The sequence below is a fragment of the Grampus griseus genome (assembly GCF_964374135.1).
Source record: "Grampus griseus genome assembly, chromosome: 13".
NCBI lineage: Eukaryota > Metazoa > Chordata > Mammalia > Artiodactyla > Delphinidae > Grampus > Grampus griseus.
This window is the reverse complement of record NC_139007.1, coordinates 7,434,160-7,454,634: the sequence shown is the minus strand read 5'-3', so window position 1 is coordinate 7,454,634 and position 20,475 is coordinate 7,434,160. Positions and strand designations below refer to the sequence as shown.

General features: G+C 42.7%; 1 protein-coding gene across 2 annotated transcripts in view; it reads right to left on the bottom strand.

The window, feature by feature from the left end:
* Positions 1–20,475, bottom strand: part of SMAP1 (small ArfGAP 1) — a 150,270-nt gene extending 129,795 nt beyond the window's left edge. For both annotated transcript variants that reach the window (XM_082669004.1, XM_082669005.1), the window contains exon 1: positions 20,184–20,475. In XM_082669004.1, coding sequence (XP_082525130.1) covers positions 20,184–20,301 — 118 coding nt within the window. In that variant the 5' untranslated portion in view covers positions 20,302–20,475. The remainder of the gene's footprint in view (positions 1–20,183) is intronic.

Below are 20,475 nucleotides of genomic sequence, written 5' to 3'. Positions count from 1 at the left end.
CAGGGCTGTCTGCAGCCACAGGAGTTAGAAAGTAAGTACCAGTCCCTGAGGGAACAGATCAGTTTAAACTACTTTTGAATTATCGATACTCTTAAGACACTTACTATTAGCAAGTATTCTGTGCGGAGGACACCCTCAAACCTCCTTCAGCACCCCCCGCCGTCACTCTCGGCGAGACTTCACCTAGCTGACCCCTCACCCTGCAGACCCCCTCACTCTCGCTCCTCCCCAACCCTTCCACATCCGTCCCGACCTTCTTCTCCCATCCAGAGCTAACCACGTCCGTCCCGACCTTCTTCTCCCGTCCAGAGCTAACCACGTCCCGTCGGCAACTAGTCTTGTGTTCACGTGTTAACTATATACGCCACGCTTCCTTCTTGGAGAGCTTGCCCGCTCTTGGCCTTGGAGAAGGAACACCACCTGCTGTTCCTGCAGCCCCCCTTATGACCCAAAGAAAGAGACAACTGCCTGCAGGAAGCCAAAGGGCAGGTCAGACAGACTCAGGAGCTGCTGAGGCACAGGCAAACAAACGAGCAAGGCAGGCAAGTGGAGCCACGCCCCAGGGGCCCAGAGGTGCAGAGCCACAAAACTGGCTGCCCGGGGACCTTCTAGCTTCCCAGGTCAGGCTGTGGATGTTCTTCTGCTCACTCTGAAACCAGCTAAGACAGGGCCATGGGGACAATATTGATCTGTTCACACAACCGCCCAACCCCTCCCGATTTCTGGGGTGCCAGAGGACGGAAAGCTCAAAAAGCTCTACTTCTCAGATTCCTTTATAGTTAGACTTCCAAACGAGAATTAGTTTCTACCAACTGGATGCAGTCATGCAGTACTTGAAAGCAAAAGTGAGGTAGAGACTATCTTCCTGCCTTTCTGGCTGTCTTTCTGCCTTTCAAGAAAACCAGAAGGTAGAATGTCTAGTCTCCAGCTGAGTCTTGGGTGAGAAGCAGCGGTTCTGACGGATGACGGGAACACCCCACATTCCACTAACGGCTTGTAGGGGTACCAGGGCAGCTGCAGCTTTCTAGTCCCAGGGTCACAGCTAACTTGGGGCTTTCTCACACTGAGCAGTCCAGGGACAGCCTTTGGGCTGGCGGCTCCCTGGCAGGTCAGCCCTTCTGTGATCTGGGACTGGCTCTTCCACCCCTCCTAGGCCTTTCACAAGCACCTAATTTCCTATAGTAAAGCATTTCTGCCAACACACCCGGAGTGTTCTGTTTTCAGAGCTGAAGCCCTACTAAAACAACCTCAACTTGTTTACATACGAAAAGAATATATGATTCTAGTATTCAAAACCAGTGGCTTGGGCTTCCCTGGTGGCGCAGTGGTTGAGAGTCCGCCTGCCGATGCAGGGGACACGGGTTCGTGCCCCGGTCCGGGAAGATCCCACATGCCGCGGAGTGGCTGGGCCCGTGAGCCATGGCACCTGAGCCTGCGCGTCCGGATCCTGTGCTCCGCAACGGGAGAGGCCACAACAGTGAGAGGCCCGCATACCGCAAAAAAAAAAAAAAAAAAAAACAGTGGCTTTTATAAATCTGACTACACAAAGTTTTACATCAGCTAAAAAAGAAAAAGTTAGAAAAAGAAAAATATTGAGTGAGGTCTTATTTTCCAGAAAGAGAATCACCAAAGTCACAGAGACCCTCATCAAACACTTAATATACTGCATGAAATACTTCCAAGAACCACTGAGATAAATCAGCTTTTCAGATACTGCTTGTATCGTGGTTATTCAGTTTTCATAAATAACGTCTTAAACTGGCAGCACACGTCGTTCTCGTGCCGAACATGCTTCTCCCCCTCATCGGACATTTATTCATTCAACAAATATTTACCAAGCACGACAAAAATCCCTGACTTCCTACACCCTAGAAAGGGAGACAAATATTAAACAAAATTAAGTACACAATGAGTGAGGACCTAACCTAACCTAGAAGCGGAGGCCAGGCCATATGCACATCTGGAAGCACACTCCAGGCAGAGAGAACATCAAGTGTGAAGGCGCTGCGACAGAAGCCTGGTTAGTAAGCTCAGGGGCAGGGAGGGCGGTGTGGACTGCTCTAAGGGCTTTGGCTTTTCACTCTGACAGACAAAAATAATGGAGGGTTTCCGGTACAGCAATGACATGATCTGACTACCTAACCTGACTTTTTAAAGATCATTCTGGCAGCTGGGTTAGAACCGGCCACAGAGGCAAGAATAAAGCTGGGAGACCAATTGGGAGACTACTGCAGTTCACATGGGGAAAATTCCAAAGTTTGGGGGCTGAGCAAAAGGGCACAGTAAGATGAGGAAGACTGTCCAAGGAGCAGGCCTGGAGGAGGAAGATGAAGAATTAAGTTAAGCCATGTTAATTTCGAGCCGCTGGATGAACAACGCACGCAGTTGGATATATGAGTTTGGAGTTCTCGGATGACATCAAGTTTTTAGTCTGAAGATATGTATCAGGAAGTCATCCACTCACAGTCAATAATTAAAAGCAAGAGACTGTATGAGACTGGCAAGGAAGAGAATACAAACGGAAGCAAAGAGATTCAAGAACTGAGTCCTGTGGGGGGGGCAAGCCTCCCTCTTCTGATCAAACAAACAACAACGCTCAATGCTGATTTACTTAGGTTAACTCTAGTTCCTTTTCTATCCCCTACGATGGAAAGTCTTAAATACAGACAGCTCTGGGGTCAGGATTCATTAGCGCCTTATACAACGTCAATTTGTATGGCAATGAGCAGCCATGCCTTACGCACAAGAGGTGCTCAGAATATACATGTGAAATGAATACTTTTTTTAATACATCTCTATTGGAGTATAATTGCGTCACAATACTGTGTTAGTTTCTGTTGTGCAACAAAGAGAACCAGCCATATGCATACATATATCCCCATATCCCCTCCCTCTTGCGTCTCCCTCCCACCCTCCCTATCCCACCCCTCTAGGTGGTCACAAAGCACTGAGTTGATCTCCCTGTGCTATGCGGCTGCTTCCCAATACTTCTTTAAGTAACCCCTGGATAAAATATAAGTTAGGGATCAGCATTAGAGGTTCTGGTGTATTTTCATGGTTTGTTGCCATTCATTGTGTTCTTAAAAAACAGGATAAGGAAGAAGAGAAATTAGTACCACACTCATCACTACATTTTCAAACACTTTCTTAACAGCTAGTCAGTACGCAAACAGCTCCATGATAATCCTTTTTCTGATCCAGCATCCTTAAATGAGTAGGGCCTACCATAAAGAGCCAACAGCTAATTTATTTACTCCCTAATCACTGTCTTTGTAATAATAGTTTATTTGAAGGGTTTTTTTTAACTTCTTTTGTTCTCTTGGTATGTTTACACAGACTCCCAGCATGTTCAGAATAGCTGATAGGATGTTGAAAAACAGTCATTCGGTATGAGATTACATAAATGTCCAGACACATACTGTCAGTCAAGACTAGATGACTAATGTAGTCTTCTAACTGAAGAGAAAAAAAATTGCACAGCAAAGTGAACTGAACATTTTTTAAGTCCAGAAGGGTCCTCCTTATTTGCTGATGGCTTGTTTGAGTTTATTCCTTAGGCACAAAAACTAGAAATTTTTCCTAACTTTTATTATCAAAATTTTTCAAATACAGAAATACATAAAGAATAGTATAGTGAACACCCACATACCCACTGCCCAGATTCAATAATTGTTAATATTTTGCCATCTTCATCTTTTGTGTGTGTTGAAGCTTCTTAAAGTAATTTCAGGCAAAAGACATCACCCCCCTAAATACTTCAGTATGAAGCTTTAAAAAATATGTTTTTTCCCCATAACCACAATTACCACACCTACCAAATTAACAGTAAGTTCTCAATGTCCTCTAATACTCAGTACATATTCTACTTCCCAAAAATACGCCTCCAAAAAATTTTTTTTGTAAAGGACTTTTTCAAAAAGTATAGTGCCTTTTAACTTTGAAGAGCCCCACTCCCAGCTTTTTCCTTACCACTGACTTGGTAAAGAGATGTTAAACCCAGGCTTAACATAAATAATAATTACAACCTCTACTTTAAGTATTTTCAGGGGACACATACATATATGAAATGTCTTCTGATCAGTATAATGCTCCTTACTTTGTGTGAATTCTAAAAGTAACTTGAAAATAAATATTCAAGGTGTACCATAAAGATGAAAGCTCAGCTGAGTGGTACTGGTCTAAAGATCTGTTACTCAGCTGTGGCGGATCAGTAAGTATTGTTTGGGACTGATATTCTCCCTCTATAAAAACTTTTAGACTAAAGGAATTTAGTATAGATCTGATGTGAATAAATAAGCTTATTCAATCTGAACATATAGTAACTTTAGCCGTTACATACTAAGTAATATATACATGTGTTTTATACATTCGTTTAAACATATGAAAATATTTTTCCAGGTTTTTCCAATTACATTTATATCTCACGAGGTGTGGGCTGCAGACTATCACCATACTTCGAATACCTGATAACAGTTTCACTATGAAATTTAAGAACCTCAACGATTTTTTTGCCTTCTAGTATGCCTTGTAGCTTTTACCTGACGGCCGGACATGCCCTCCCGGGTAAAAGAAACTGCTGTAAATAGGCCTCAGCAATGTGGTGGTGAGGGGCTGACGAGAGGAGCGTGCTATAGCCCTGTGACTAGGTTTCAGTTTGCCAGTGAGTCTCTGCCTCTGTACTGGGAACGTCACAAACCTCCGTTTCTTCCCCCACCCCCACCCCCGCCCCGCCCCCTTCCTGCGGGTGGACAGGACGGCTAGATTAGGCAGGAGTTGGGATTTCCCTTGTATCACTCGAAAGGCTAGAGCTGCCTGGAGTTAGGTACTTGCTTCCCGGGGTCAGTTAAGCTCTATTTAAATAGTTTCTCCCGAGGGCCTACCTTGCTAAAAGAACAGAATGCTGTGGTGCATTTCAAAATGGTTCCTTCTCCCCTCCTCCTGCCAGAAGCACTAGGAGCTTTTCTCCGGCATGCACTGCGCTGAGCCCCTTGAGGTTGAGCTCACAGACATATTTGGCCCTCCTGAGTACCCCCAGGGGGAGCCTCCAGCAATTCATCTATTGCAGTTTGCGTTTTCCCAGCTCAGTACTGGTTCCCAGAGTTGTGATGGAAGTTGTGATTCTCTGTATTCACCTGTCTCTGCAATCTGGGGGACAGCAGCTTGCCCTACGACCTCATTTTTCTGGTAGACCTAAGAAGAGCTGTTGACTGTTCAGCCTGCTCAGCTTTTCCTTGTTGTTAGGACGGAGCGACACCTGAACCTCCTTCCAGTCTCGAAGCCACATCCAAATCCGGAAGTCCCCTCCACTATTTTTTGAAAACTAGAAAAACATTTTAGGTAAAAATCACTCACTGTTTCCTGTTGTTTACAGGCATACTTTAACAAATAAGTTAAAAACAATCAGAAGTGTAACTGCCTAAATGTGGGACAAGAGATAAAAGCCCAATAAAGAAGGCAACCACCTGATAGCCTTGTCTTATCTACGGAAGTGAAACCGCTGTCTCCACTAAAAAATTCCGAATAACTAATTTTCAGTCAATAATGAGAGGGAAAACTGCTTCTGTACAATAGTTGAGCACAATTTCCACAGGGAAAAATTATTTATTTGAATGTGACAATACGGGGGAAGTAATAGCAGCAACAGACTTGTGACCTTTACATAAAAAATAATAATTTAATGGAAACAGAAGAGGAAACCACGTTACAAAGAAGAGAAAGTATCTGTATCAAATATTTCAATAGAATTTATCTTTTTCTTTTACTTCCTATAATAACCACATCAAAAAGTTAACCCTTCTGAAATAATCAATTACATCTATAAACATGTTAAATACAATTCAGAAAATTTTCACAACAATAAAACTTAGCCAAAATCAGGAGGAAGAAGCAATTTTCTTACATCTGAAACCTTGGACAATTCTCTTAAAAAGTAATTGGGAGGAAAAAGAAAGCAAAAAGTATTTTTTGCTTTATTTTTATAATTCAGCTATAAAGGGCACTTTAAAACTGTGCGTCTATGACAATCTCTTCAGCATTTATATCAATATGTTAACAAGATTGCCATGTCTTTTTAAATGTGTGTTGCAAAATGTCTCCCTCTGGCACCCAAGCTTTCATTCCCACATCTGAATTACTCTGAAATCCTTCCAGGTGGGAACAGAGAGCATCAGTACAGTTTTCTTACTGAATTATGAAATAAAATACGATGAAATGAGATACAATAAAACAAAATATGAAATAAAACAAATATAGATTGTCAACTTTCCTACCACTAGATTACAATCCCCCCCCAACACTCCTTCCCCTGGAAACCAGGAGCCCTTTAAGCCTCGCCTCAGGGGGCTCCAAGGAAGCTTAGCCCACCTTCCTTCCTCCTGCAGGTCCTAGGAAGGATCCAGCAGGTGGGCACAAGAAGTCGGCAGGAAGCAGACATGGAGATGCCGTGCTCCAGCAGGGCATCTGAAGTGGTTAAAGCAGTTTCTTAAAGTCCCTCATGGTCTACTCCAGCACACCAAGACAAACATCTCACATGAGAAGCAGCACAATGGCCTGGAGGGTCTCGTCGGAGTTCAGTCAGAATCCTGGCACCAAAGCAACTCTGACCAAGTTAAAGTCTCAGGGTTCCCATCTCTAATGTGGGAATTCTTATGCCCTTGGGATTGCTGTGGAATCTCACAAAGTACTTATATGAAAGCAGGAAAAGACTCTGTTCATGGGAGAGAGAACTGACATGGCTAAGTGCTCTGGTCAAGCAGAGTAACAGCACAATTTTGCACCTCGAGAGAAGGTACCGTGTTTGATTCCTCTTTAAGTACCTAGTAAAATGGATGTGGTTGAAGTGTTCAGTGAAGTTGTACACAGGACTGCACCTGCTTTCTCTTTATCTTCAAAACTCACTCTGGCAGACAACAGATCTCTTAATCTCTTAAGAATTAAGAGATTTCAGGAACCTGACTTTAATTACACACATTTCAGTTTATCTCCAATCACACTCCTTTCTCTGCTGTTCAAAAAGCAAGGTTGTTTGTGGATTCACATCCAACATTTACTGACTACTTATATATATCAGACTCTGTATAAATGCTTCATATGCATTATATCATGCAAAAACCATCATGGATAATCCTATCAACTTATCAACATGTTTATTAAGATTATACAAGCTTAATATGAAAATGGTATACAGGAAACATCACCATCAAGGAGAAACAATTGAGGAATATCCACCTATGCCCCACTCACCATTAGGAACGTGATATTTAACTTTAAGTAGAACAGTTTAAAATGCAGAAATTTTCCCTCTTCTTTCCTTTAATGAAAGTCTAACTCTTCTAACATACTGAGATTTTAGTTTTCATAAGAATAACTATCCAGGGTTACAGACATAAAATCATACGCACTGTTCTTTGAGGGGGTGTAAAGCACAGTTAAAGCTGATTTTGGAATCTAACCACCTATGTAAGACGTGACTTCTTCACACTCTTAAGACTGGCAGGTACAGCTCCCTATTATCAAGGTCATGCCCCACGGTCTGCCATCAAATGTAATGCACAATTCTGTTCGGAGATATCTATTCAAAGTTATGTCTTACTATCATGAGCCCTGATACTGGAGTGGAGTACGCTATCTCCACTGAGCCAAAAACTAGAATTTTACTCAACAGCAGCAAAGAATTATTAAGAAAAGCCATAAACTTAAGGAAAACCCCTCTGTGATTACAAACTCTAGATGCTGAAAGGGCATATTAATAGAGCAATAACTTATCTTTGCAGAGTACAACAGAAAGCCATTAAAATCAGGGAATCTATGACAGGGGAATTCCTTATATGTACAACCACATAACAAGTAAATTTTAATTTTTTTCAACAAATTTCAAGAAACTGCAGCAGACACACAACTAATAAAGACACAATCCAACTTAACTACCTTCTGGAGAAGGAAAAGATACATAGGCATAGACCTGCCTTCAAGTGCTTTACTAAGCTGGGAGGGAACCTAAGCAACTGAAGACTTCCAAGGGTCCCAGGTTGCTTATTATGATTTGAATTTCCTTCAAATAATGATTTCCAAGTCTTAGGAAGCGGGCCACTGGTCTCACAACAGATAAATTCCAACATCACAGAATGAAAACACCGTAGAGCTCCTCAGAGTTCACAGTACTAAGTGGCATTCTTTTGGTGAATATTATGGTGATCTTATCTATACACTGTATTTGCATTACATCCCTACAGATTATCATAGTGCCTAATAGAAAATCCTGCACCCTAGGGGCACCAAAAAACTGACATTCTAAAGGCGCCATAAGGAACTTCAGAGCCTTGTATGAATAACATGACTTCCCAAGAAAAAACAAAAGGTTAAACCAATAATTTCCAAACTATTTTTAAGTACTCATTAGTATTCTGATAGACTTGAAAATGGGGGGGAGGGGGAGGGGGAGGGGGAGGGGGAGGGGGAGGGACACCAATCAAGGATCCTTTACCCTTTAAGCCAGGATCAAGAAGACTACTACTGGGCTTCCCTGGTGGCGCAGTGGTTGAGAGTCCGCGGTCCGGGAAGATCCCACATGCCGTGAGCCAAGGCCACGGAGCCTGTGCTCCGCAATGGGAGAAGCCACAACAGTGAGAGGCCCACGTACCGCAAAAAAAAGAGAGAGTACTACTTTTGCAAAATCTTTACTCAGACCATGGAAGAGGAAAATTACTTCAAGAGTGTATATGTTGTACAGACTTTTAAAGTAATTTAGAATCTGCTATATAATCTACAGCAATTGTTATACCGCCAAATGAATAAAACAACATACTGGTACAGCATTTTACTTTTGAAAAGTAAAATGAGCTACCCTCCCTCACCCCCAATCCCTGGCAACCCCTGATCTATTTTCTATAAGTTTTATCTTTCTAAAAGTCCATATAATTGGAATCATATATCATGGAGTCTTTTGTGTATGGATTCCTCACTAAGCATAGCGTTTTTAAGATCAATCCACATTACTGACTGTATCACTAGTTTGTTTCTTTATATTGCAAAGTATTATTTCATTGTATGGAGGTACCATAGTATGTTTATGCATTTATCAACTGATGGACATTTGGATTGTTTCCAGTGTTTGGCTATTATGAATTAAAGCTGCTATTAACATTCTAGTACAAATTTTTTCTTATTCTAAATAAGAGTCCTTATCAGATATAATATTTTCTACAGTTCATGATTTTCTCTTTCATTTTAAAAATGTCCTTTTTTTTTAAGGGAATTCCTTTATTTTTATTATTTATTTATTTATTTATTTATTTTTGGCTGTGTTGGGTCTTTGTTTCTGTGCGAGGGCTTTCTCCAGTTGCGGCAAGCAGGGGCCACTCTTCATCGTGGTACGCAGGCCTCTCACTATCGCAGCCTCTCTTGTTGCGGAGCACAGGCTCCAGATGCACAGGCTCAGCAGTTGTGGCTCACGGGCCTAGTCGCTCGGCGGCATGTGGGATCTTCCCAGACCAGGGCTCGAACCCGTGTCCCCTGCATTGGCAGGCAGATTCTCAACCACTGCGCCACCAGGGAAGCCCCTAACAGTGTCTTTTGAAAAGCAAAAGTTTTTAATTTTTATGAAGTTCATTTTCTCAATTCTATCTTTATGGATTGTGCTTTTGTATCCTATCCAAGAGATCTTTGCTTAACCCAAGATCTCAGCAACTTTTATTACTCCTTTCAAGTTAATTTTCAAGCACAGTATGAGTTAAAGGTCGAGGAGTATTCTGTCGTTGTATAAAAGATTATCCTCTCCCTACTGAATTTACCTTGGCAATTCTGTTAAAAATCAGCTGACCTTATATGTGACTCTATTTCTTGACTATTGTGTTCCATTGATCTATGTCTCTCCTTAGACCAATACCACTGTCTTGATTACAGTAGTTTTATATATATATTTTTTAATTTTATTTATTTATTTTTGGCTGTGTTGGGTCTTTGTTGCTGCGTGCGGGCTTTCCCTAGTTGCGGCGAGCGGGGGCAACTCTTCGTTGAGGTGTGCCGGCTTCTCACTGCAGTGGCTTCTCTTGTTGCGGAGCACGGGCTCTAGGTGCGCAGGCTTCAGTAGTTGTGGCATGTGAGTTCAGTAGTTGTGGCTCACGGGCTCTAGAGCGCAGGCTCAGTAGTTGTGGCGCATGGGCTTAGTTGCTCCATGGCATGTGGGATCTTCCCAGACCAGGGCTCGAACCCGTGTCCCCTGCATTGGCAGGCAGATTCTTACCAACTGTGCCACCACGGAAGCCCAGTAGCTTTATATTAATTGTTGAAGACAGGTTGTGTAAGAAACCCAATGTTCTTTCGCTTTTTCAAAATTGTTCAGATTTGGGGGTCTCCTTTGCATTTCATTATAAATTTTAGAATCAACTTATCAATTTCTACCAAAAAAGCCGTCTAAGATTTTTACTGGGATCATACTGAATCTACAGATTAATGAGAGAACTAAAATCTTAAAAAGATTGTGTCTTCTAATCCATAAACATGGTACATCTCTCCATTTCTTTAGGTATTCTTTAATTTCTCTCAGCAATCTGTGGTAGTTTTCAGCATACAAGTCTTGCATATATTTTGTTAAATTTATCACTAAGTTTTCATATTTTTTTACAATTGCAAATGGTAAGTTTTATTTCAACTTACCAACTGTTTGTTGCTGGTATATAGAAATAGTTAATTTTTCTATAATCACCTTGATTCCTGCAACCTTGAAAACTCAAGTACTGGTTCTAATACCTTTTTTATAAATTTCTAAGGATTTTCTACATAAATGGTCATGTTGCAAAGAGTTCGTTAAATGACTCTTGTGTGCATATGAGAGTTTAAGAATAATTTCTGTGAGAATGGCTAATTTAAACTGTACTCACTTCACCACCCTATGCCCTCTTAAGTACATCCAGAGCAGTACCTATTATAAAAATCTAGGTTCAATATACAAGTTTATCACAAATTCACTTGTGGTAAGCAGAATAATGGCCCCAAAGATGTCCAATACCTAGATCTGTAAATATGTCACCTTCCACGGCAAAAGAAACTTTGCAGGAATAATTAAGGACACTGGTGTTCTCCTAAATTATCTAGGTAAAGTCATGCGATAGTGTTCTCCTGAATTATCTAGGTAAAGTCAATGTAATCACAGCAATGACAGAAGCAGAGAGGCAGAGAGAAAGGATCTGAAGATGACACCCTGAAGATGGAGGAAAGGCGTGAGGAGGCAAACATCTCAGGTGGCCTCTAGAAGCTGGAAAAGATAGGAAAACAGATTCTCCCCTACAAACTCCAGAAGAAACAGCTTTAATTTTAGCTCAGTAAGACTCATTCTGGACTCTAACCTCCAGAACTATAAGATGATAAATTTGTGTTGCTTTAAGTCACTAAGTTTGTGATAATTTCTAATATCAGCAACAGGAAATTAATATACCAGGAATGATCATTTCACTTCAATAAACACACTTCTGCTAGTTTTTTGGCACCGTGCACCATCACCACCCTACACTAAAAGCAACTTTCAAGAGTAGAAATGCATGAACTAAACAAAAATCTAGACCGTATTACTCAGCCAAAAAAAGAATGAAATATTGCCACTTGCAGCAACGTGGATGGACCTAGAGATTACACTTAGTGAAGTGAGTCAGACAAGGACAAATACATAACATCACTTATATGGGGAATCTGAAAAATAAAAAACACAAATTGGGAATTTCCTGGTGGTCCAGTGGTTAGGACTCGCGCTTTCAGTGCCGAGGACACAGTTTCAATCCCTGGTTGGGGAACTAAGATCCAACAAGCTGTGCGGTGCGGCCAAAAAATAAAATAATAACTAAAAAATAAAAAGTAGCACAAATGAATCTATATCAGAAACAGACTCAGAAACACAGAAAACAAGCATATGGTCACTGAAGAGTGGGGGAGGGACAAGTTAGAATTATGGGATTAACAGATACAAACCACTTTATATAAAATGGATAAAAAACAAGGATTTACTGTATAGCACAAGAATTAAATTCAACACCTTGTAATAACCTATAATGGAAAATAATCTGAAAAAATATACATATGTATAACTGAATCACTCTGCTGTACACCTGAAACTGACACAATACTGTAAACCAACTATACTTCAATTTTTTAAGAAAAAGTCCAGACTAAACCACAATTTTTTTATAGATTTTCTTATATTGGAAGATAAAGCTATCCTAAATACGATCTGCTACACAATTTAAAAAATTCCTTTTATTTTCTTTTTAAATTTGAGTTCAAGATGATCATTGGTCCTTGAAATGCACTCTTTACAAAAGATCAACGGCAGACATCTGACGGTCTGTCATCAATCACTCTTAGAAGCAATCACTTGGATCTCTTATAAAACGAAGACCAAAAGCTGTTGGGGAGAGGAGGATGTCGAAGAGAATAGAAGATTACTAGAAAGCTTATAATTCTCTCCCCTCTGGACCCTCAGAGTCCTCACATTTACCACTCAAAATACATGTGAACAAGAAATAGCACATATTTCCAACAGCACCTCATCTAAAGCTCTGTTTTAAGTAAAATATTTTCAAAAAAAATCATTTCTATATGATACTATAGCTAAATGCCATTCAGAGTTAACAAAACTCCACCTAACACCTTAGGCAAAAAATACTGACATTGATAAATGTACACAAGTAATTGAAAATGTAATACACCTACAGGTTTTTTCTTTAAAATGATGAATGAAAGCATGTCTTGGCTTTAGTAATTGACTGGAAGAGGGGGTATTTCTTTGATTTTACTCTACTCCAAGAAAGCATTAAAATGAAAACGTTCCACGCAACAGGACCTCTCAACCAGTGAGGAATATTCCTGTTAGTTACATGATATGCCTTGAAATAATTAAAACTAATAACCAAGTAAATTTGCTCAGCAAGACCTAAGTCATCGGTGAAAAGTTTTTAAACAGTATAAAGGTTTGATCATGATCCAAAGTTCAATAAGACCCCAAACTATTTCATGCCCTCAATAATAATTATACACCCTCAATAATATAATTTTTTAAATTAACAATAATAGTAAATACTGACATAGAAGTGACCACAGGTAGGGAATTCAGGAAATAACACAGACCATGAGGGAGATGAAATAAATCTTTGCAGTAAGGCTTAACAAGGACAGGTTCACCAAGCAAGTTAGAGGCAAAGCTTGTTAAGACTCACACCTGGCTTTACTAAACACTGTCCACATTTGCATACATTTGGCAATAATCTCTCTGAGAAATACCTTAAGTCAGCTTGAAGGTGGTCATCTCTTCCCCAAAATAACCTCTTCTATCAAGAATTTCAACTGCAAAAGCATATGTTTTCTTTCAAGCAGGGAACATGCAGTTAACAACATACACTCTGGAGCTAGATCTCCTGGGTTCAAAATCTTGACTCTACAGTCCAGATTCCCACCTCTATCTCACCCCAGTAAAGTCGGAATTCCCCCTAACGCTCACACCTGCTCCTCTGGGCTGCACCCCCAGGCTGGGCTCTAGACCAAACTGAGATAAGCTGAGACGCCGACATGGTCTCTTAACATACTGGAGGAAAATACACACTATCAACTATGTTGGGAGGTTCCCAAGACCACCCTCAGGTTTGGTAATTCACTGAGAGGACTCACAAGACTCTACGTACAGTTGTATTCATGGCTGTGATTTATTACAGCAGAAGGCCACCAAGCATGCTGGCAAAAGGAAAAGGTACAAGGAGCGAAGTCGCGGAGAAATCGGGCACAGACGTGCAGGTGTCCCCTTCCAGTGGAGCTGCACTGAATATGCTTCTCAGCAATGAGTTCTCACAACAGGTGTGAAGTGTCACCAACCAGGGAAGCTCACTAGAGACTCCATGCCGAGGGATTTTGCCCAGGGGCTTGCCTACCACACATGCCATTTCCAGACTCCCAAAAGGAAGGCAGGTGTTCAGCATAAACCACACTATTTGTATGAAGAGTTTAGCCACAGTGACTGGCTTATCACTTAGGGTGGTGAGACCCTTCCCAAATCCAACCCCCCCCCACCCCCCGGCCCGATGCCAGCCTTGCAATCAGTCCTGCTTCCAACAGACCAACAGATCCTTTAAAATGGACCTCACCTACCTGCTCTTTGATTCATTCCCAGCTCCTAGGAAAGTGCTTGAAATACATGGTAGCCACCAAAAAAATTTTAATGAAAAAATTCCTGGGACTTCCCTGGCAGTCCAGTGATTAGGACTCCAGGCTTCCACTGCAGGGGGCACGGGTTTGATCCTTGTTCGGGGAACTAAGACCCCACATGCTACACGGTGCAGCCAAAAAAAAAAAAAAACTTCCTGGCTCTACCACTTCCGAGCTGTATGACCTTGGGAAAGTTACTTAAGTTCTGTGTGCCTCAGTTTCCTCACTTGTAAGACAGAATAATATTACCTACCTCAAAAGACTGTTTTGAGGATTTATTATACATGTTAATTAATACGTGTAAGATATATGATCACACCAGTACCTGGCAAGAAGGAAGCACTATATAATTTATTTGTATATATGTAATATTATTTGTTTTTATTTGAACTTCCAACCTTACAGTTTTACCTTCTCCAAGTCACAGTGAGTTCTCCCCATATTAAATTTTTAATGAACCTATAATCTACAAGTAGATTCGTATTTAACTGATCATTGTTTCATATCTATTGAGATCCCTAACTACTTTGTGTGCCACATGCAAAACTTTTTAGCACGCTTGACAGAACCTGACATGATGCTTAATCTTTGCAGTGACCAGAAAATACTGACTTACCAACAAAATTTAAGTCTGTTAAATCAACTCTTTAAAGTGGTCAGAATGTAAGGCAGGCAACACTTTCGATAATAACTACAAATTAAACAAAATGGCCTCCAAGTTTCTTTGATCTTCTCCTATTGAGAAATGGAGAGAAAAATGAGTTGATCCTATCCAGGGAAAACACTAGCAGTAGCAGCAGGAGGAAAAGGCTTGAGTTTATAATGTGTCAATGTATAATTACAATATCAAATATCTGACTTTGCCTTATAGAAAGCATGGGTTCAAGTCTGTACAGGTCAGTAAGGGCAATATACGTATCTTGTACAGCAAGAATTAAGGAGATGTAAATTTACTTAATTACTGAAATCAAGTAGTGAAAGAACATTTTAATCTTTAAAAAAGACAAAGAAGTAGTATTGGGAGGAGAAAAGCAGGGGACCACATGCAGCCAAAGTTATAAACTGATGAGTCAGAGAGACCCGTGGTTTCCATCGCAGCTCCAACACCAGAACTCTGCACATCATCAAGGAAAACCTCGGGGTCCACAAAATTAAACGAACAGACCCGTAAGGCTGAAGTTTAGCATTCTGGGGGAACTTTTAGATTGGCAGGTCTCTTTAGATGAATTATAATCACAGACTTTTGTTTACATGAATTTATCCTACAAGCATCAACATCATCATAAACACCTCAAGGTGAACTTTACTTTTTAATAAGAATTACTTTTTTTTTTTTTTTGCGGTACGCGGGCCTCTCACTGTCGTGGCCTCTCCCGTTGCGGAGCACAGCCTCCGGACGCACAGGCTCAGCGGCCATGGCTCACGGGCCCAGCCGCTCCGCGGCATGTGGGATCTTCCCGGACCGGGGTACAAACCCGTGTCCCCTGCATCGGCAGGCAGACTCTCAACCACTGCGCCACCAGGGAAGCCCGAGAATTGCTTTAAAATAGGTTTATATAAGAACTCTTAAGTATCAAACACTTAATGAAAAATGTTCCCCGTCCTCAGCTACCCACAGTGGACTCTAGGAGTGGGCCTCACAATCTCCATTTCACGTTTCTAATTTGTGAAGAGGCTAGAAAGCTAAAAGCCTCCCTTGAAGGCAAGGGACTGGATATCAATGAGGTCGGCCAGTGGTCTGCACGTGGAAGGCACAGCGCAGCAGAGGCCATCTTTCTACAGTCAGGGCAACCGACAAAAACATCTAACAGATACTGGCTGCAGCAGCCTCAGTCCCGGTTCTCCGATCAGTTCGGGGGGAGAAGCAGCACGGCAGTGGTGGCAGGGGCAACAGCGTGTGCCCTTGAAACCAGAAGTCCAGTAGTGGCTCCCTGACTTTTGTTCCTCCAGCCCTTTCAACGATGCCGTGAGTGGCCTCTTAATAGAAATTATATGACAGCTACGGTGGTTCTGTTTCCTGCCCTATGGTCTGACTTACGGTACATTCACATTAAGAGAGTTCAGGTCCTCTTACACTCTTGCCGGGACCACTGTTACAACCAGGTGACTTGCCAGCCAACTCTCACCACTCCAGCTCTTCCTCTGACCTGCCACCACCAAAGCTGAGCATACTTAAAAACACTTTACCTAAAAAAGGGTTGTACGGAAACCTCTCATGTGGTTTTATATACCTGACTGTGCCCTTTAATTCCTTCTCCACCTGGTAGATGAAGTCCCACCCACGTTCAGAGCCAGATCAAAGGAGACTGCTTCTGGGAGTCTTTCCCAACGGGTTGGTCTTCATGCCCAAATGTGCGCTCACGTCCGCACACCTGCCGCCTGCCCTCAGCTCCGTGCTCATTCACATCCACTCTTTCAAATGATATTTGCTGAGTCGCATGAACTACTATATGTCACCCACTGTGCCAAGGGCTGGGCCTACAAGGCAAAACAAGACAGACGAGGTCTCTTCCCTCTTAAGCTACAACCCAACCCCTCATTTCCCAATAACTACCCAAATAATGTTTAATTACAATTGTGGTAAGTGTAATAAAGGACTCAGGGTGCGTCTCACATGTATAAGCGGAAGCCTCGCCTAACCTGGGAAGATCAAGGAGAATCCTTTCCCTTAAAGAGACACTTAAGCAGAAACTGGAAGATAGGTAAACTGACCAGGTAAAAACTTGTTAGAGAGCTTCCTAGGCAGAAGAAACATCATGTGCAAAGGCCCTGACACAGCATTCTAGGAGTTGTGAAGACAACCAAGGCACAAAAGTCAGGGTGCAAGGAGAAGAGCAGCCCAAAGTGGCAAGGGCGGCACTCCTCACAACCACTATTCTAACACTGGGCACACTGGTTTGGAATTATTCATGCGCAAAAATGCAGCCCCTACTAAACAAGCTCCTTCAGGTCTTAGGAACATGTTCAGTCCTCTAATCCAATACAGCGCGCAGCAGTGTGTCCTCAAGTCAAGATGTCTGGAGTGAAGAAATGAGTGGGTGATCTGGGCCAAGAGCTTAACCTCTCCACACCAGGCAGTCTCTAGGGTTCAAACACCTTCTGCTTCTGACCCCCCAAAACTTAGACACATTTTCATGCCAACCCGTAAGTGCTCAGAATCAAAGCTAGCATTAACCACAAACGAAACTTTAAACGCTGAAAAGTAAACTTTTAAGTCGGCAAGGGTCTGGCTCCAAATCCTCACGGCTCCGTGAAGCGCCACCAACCGGCAAGCAACAGAACTGCTTTCAAACTCCCACGGAGCCCCAAACGAGGCCAGGGAGAGGAAGGGCAGTACCATCTACCTGTCCTATTCTCCAGTCTCTCAACAGATTTTCTAAGAGTAGGACCAAGAACAGGAAACTGGCACCTATGCCATCCTTTTCTCCTTCCTTACCTCCCAAATACTATCAAAGCACACACTGGTGACTCAGTAAGAAAATTCCACAACCCAAATGACAGACTTCTGCTGGTTAGTAAAAGGCAACAGAATAGGGCGATCTCTCGCCCTAAACTTTAGCTCTGGTACAAAGAACTGTGGAGGAAGCATTCTTTTTAAGAAAGAAAATTGAATTAACTGGGAAGTGGCTTCAAAGTATATGAAAAGCTTGATATAGTTTATTAGGCAGTGAGGAGAACATCAATTCATATATACAATATGGAACTGCTTTACAATAACTGAGCTGTAAAATAAGACCTTTAGCATGTCTTTTAAAAGTACATATATGGGCTTCCCTGGTGGCACAGTGGTTGAGAGTCCGCCTGCCAGTGCAGGGGACGTGGGTTCGTGCCCCGGTCCGGGAAGATCCCACATGCCGCAGAGCAGCTGGGCCCATGAGCCGTGGCCGCTGAGCCTGCGCGTCCAGAGCCTGTGCTCCACAGTGGGAGAGGCCACAACAGTGAGAGGCCCGCGTACCGCAAAAAAAAAAAAAAAAAAAAATAGTACATATAATCAGAATTCCACTATCTACATGTACTGTGTCACCTGGCATACATAGTAATGGATCCAAAATCATGTAATAAGCCAAGAATTCCACTAAGAGACCTCCCTAATGGAGCTGGATCACACCAAAGACTCAAAAACTCTACAAAATACATTTACTCATAGCAACTGCCCAATCATGTCATTTTTTTCAATTATGACAACTATGAAATCAAGTCTCATTCAACCAACAAGTAGTTTGAACCGTAATGTTTTCCCCTGAAGGATCAAGATAAAACAGTGAAATAATTTAGATCATTTTAAAACTATTCTAGATTTATCAGCAACAGGAAAAAGTGGTGACCTTTCTAAATCATGACTGTGGTGGTCACGCCTTTCACAGCACATCCTTGAGCACTTGGTACTACTCTCTTCTCTCCCACCTTCTCCACTTCTCAAACACAAACAAACCCACAAACCGAAGACCAAACAAAACTAAATAAAAAAGACATCTATTCAATACATATCTGCTGACCTCAGTGGCAATCCAACTAGTGAGCAAAACTAACGCTCCCTATGCCTCCGGTCAGAAGAAGTAACGTTTTGGTCCTAATTTGAGAAGTACCTGATTCTCCTTCTCCCACCCCAAAAAGAATAAATGGAAATGTCAACATGTGGTAAATAATGGCTTTTTTTAAACCTATAAATTATTTTAGGAAGCATTAGTTAAAATCTGATTTTACAAAATACCTTTTGGCGGAAAGAAACTCGAACAAAAATTATTTTTGAATGATTTCTATACATAAAGGAAAGTAACTGCTGAAACTTATTCAACTTTTAATGAAGAGATGTAATGCTTACTAGCATCTCTATCTAACTATCCTACTTATTACTCAAAATGCATACTATAAAACCTCAGCTCCTTCCTTTTTCGGGCCTTTCGAAGGCCCATTTTCCAGGGTTTTACTAGTGCAGTGGTAAGTGAGCAACTGAGCCTCAGTACCGAACAGTATTCCCCGAAAACCACACACATAATCAATATCAGGTAAACAAATATTAGTGCAATAGTCAGGCGTTTCCAACTCATCACCTGAAAGGTAAATATAAGGTTGGTCCAATCGACCTACTAGGATATTGAAAAGTGCTCATCAAATGGTCCAGTTGCAGTCTGGCCACGGGACCTCCCAGTAGCCCAGGAGCTGTAGTAGAGGAACCTGCCGATGCTGTGTGGCTGTCTCATCAAACATTACCTGCCCACTGAGACGTGACTTGTTTGTACACTATCGAGGAAGAACAGGAAAGCTTCAGGAAAGGTCTAGGCCAAACAGTGCAGAAATCTTCAATGACGTTCCCAAAGGCTGACTGCTGCTCTGGAGAACCCCCGATCTATCACCAAACCAACCAAACCTACATATAAGCAAGATTTTACTGCCAAGCCGTAGGACAGGTTTGTTTTTAAAAAACTCTGAAACATTTTTCCCGTGAGATTACTTATAAGACATTAAATATACATCACATCTTCAAAGCCAAAACATACAGGCTAAAAATAGCGCCTCTATTTCAAAGGCTGAGGCAAAAGCCCTCCAACTGAACAAACTAAAATTAGGTTCTTCTCGTCTCTGCATCTTGAAACTGCACCTTTAACGTTTAAGGGGCATACAAACCAGTGTCCACATATATACTCCCCCCAGCTAGGTGGTCGGAGAGAATCGAATTAAAGGCTTCAGGAACAGAAGCCCAGCGTCCAAGAGACTCACATAATGAAACTCCTCCTGGTTCCGGCTAAAAGCCAGACTAGAACACACTACGGATGAATTCCGACCCTCATCGCCCGCCCAGGCTGCCGTACTCGGTGCGCTCCGACCACCGCACCGTCAGCCCTGCCCCAGGCGCCCAGCGCCGCAGCCCGAGCGCAGGACGCGGCCCGCCCGGCGGCCCCACCCGCGGAGGCACCTGCCCGGCCGCCCGCTCCGGCCGTGCCCGGGTCGCCGGGGCGTCGCTGAGGGGCCCCGACCCCGCCCCGAAGGCCACGCCGCGCTACCTTTAGCCTCGCAGTCGGCGCAGTACTTGTTGTCTTCCTCCCTCAGCAGCTTGGACAGGATGAGCTGGTGCTGCTCGTTCAGCTTCTGCGCCTTCTCCCGGCACGAGCGAGTCGCCATCGCGGCGGCGGGGCGGACGCGGGTGCGGGCCGCGCAGCTGGACACGCCGGGCGCCGCCGAGGCCGCGAGAACTCGGCCGTGAAGCGGCAGCGGCGGCTGGAACAGGAGGAGGGGCGGCAGCAGCGGCGACAGCGCCGACGTTGACCCGCCTCCTCACCCGGCCGGCTCCGCACC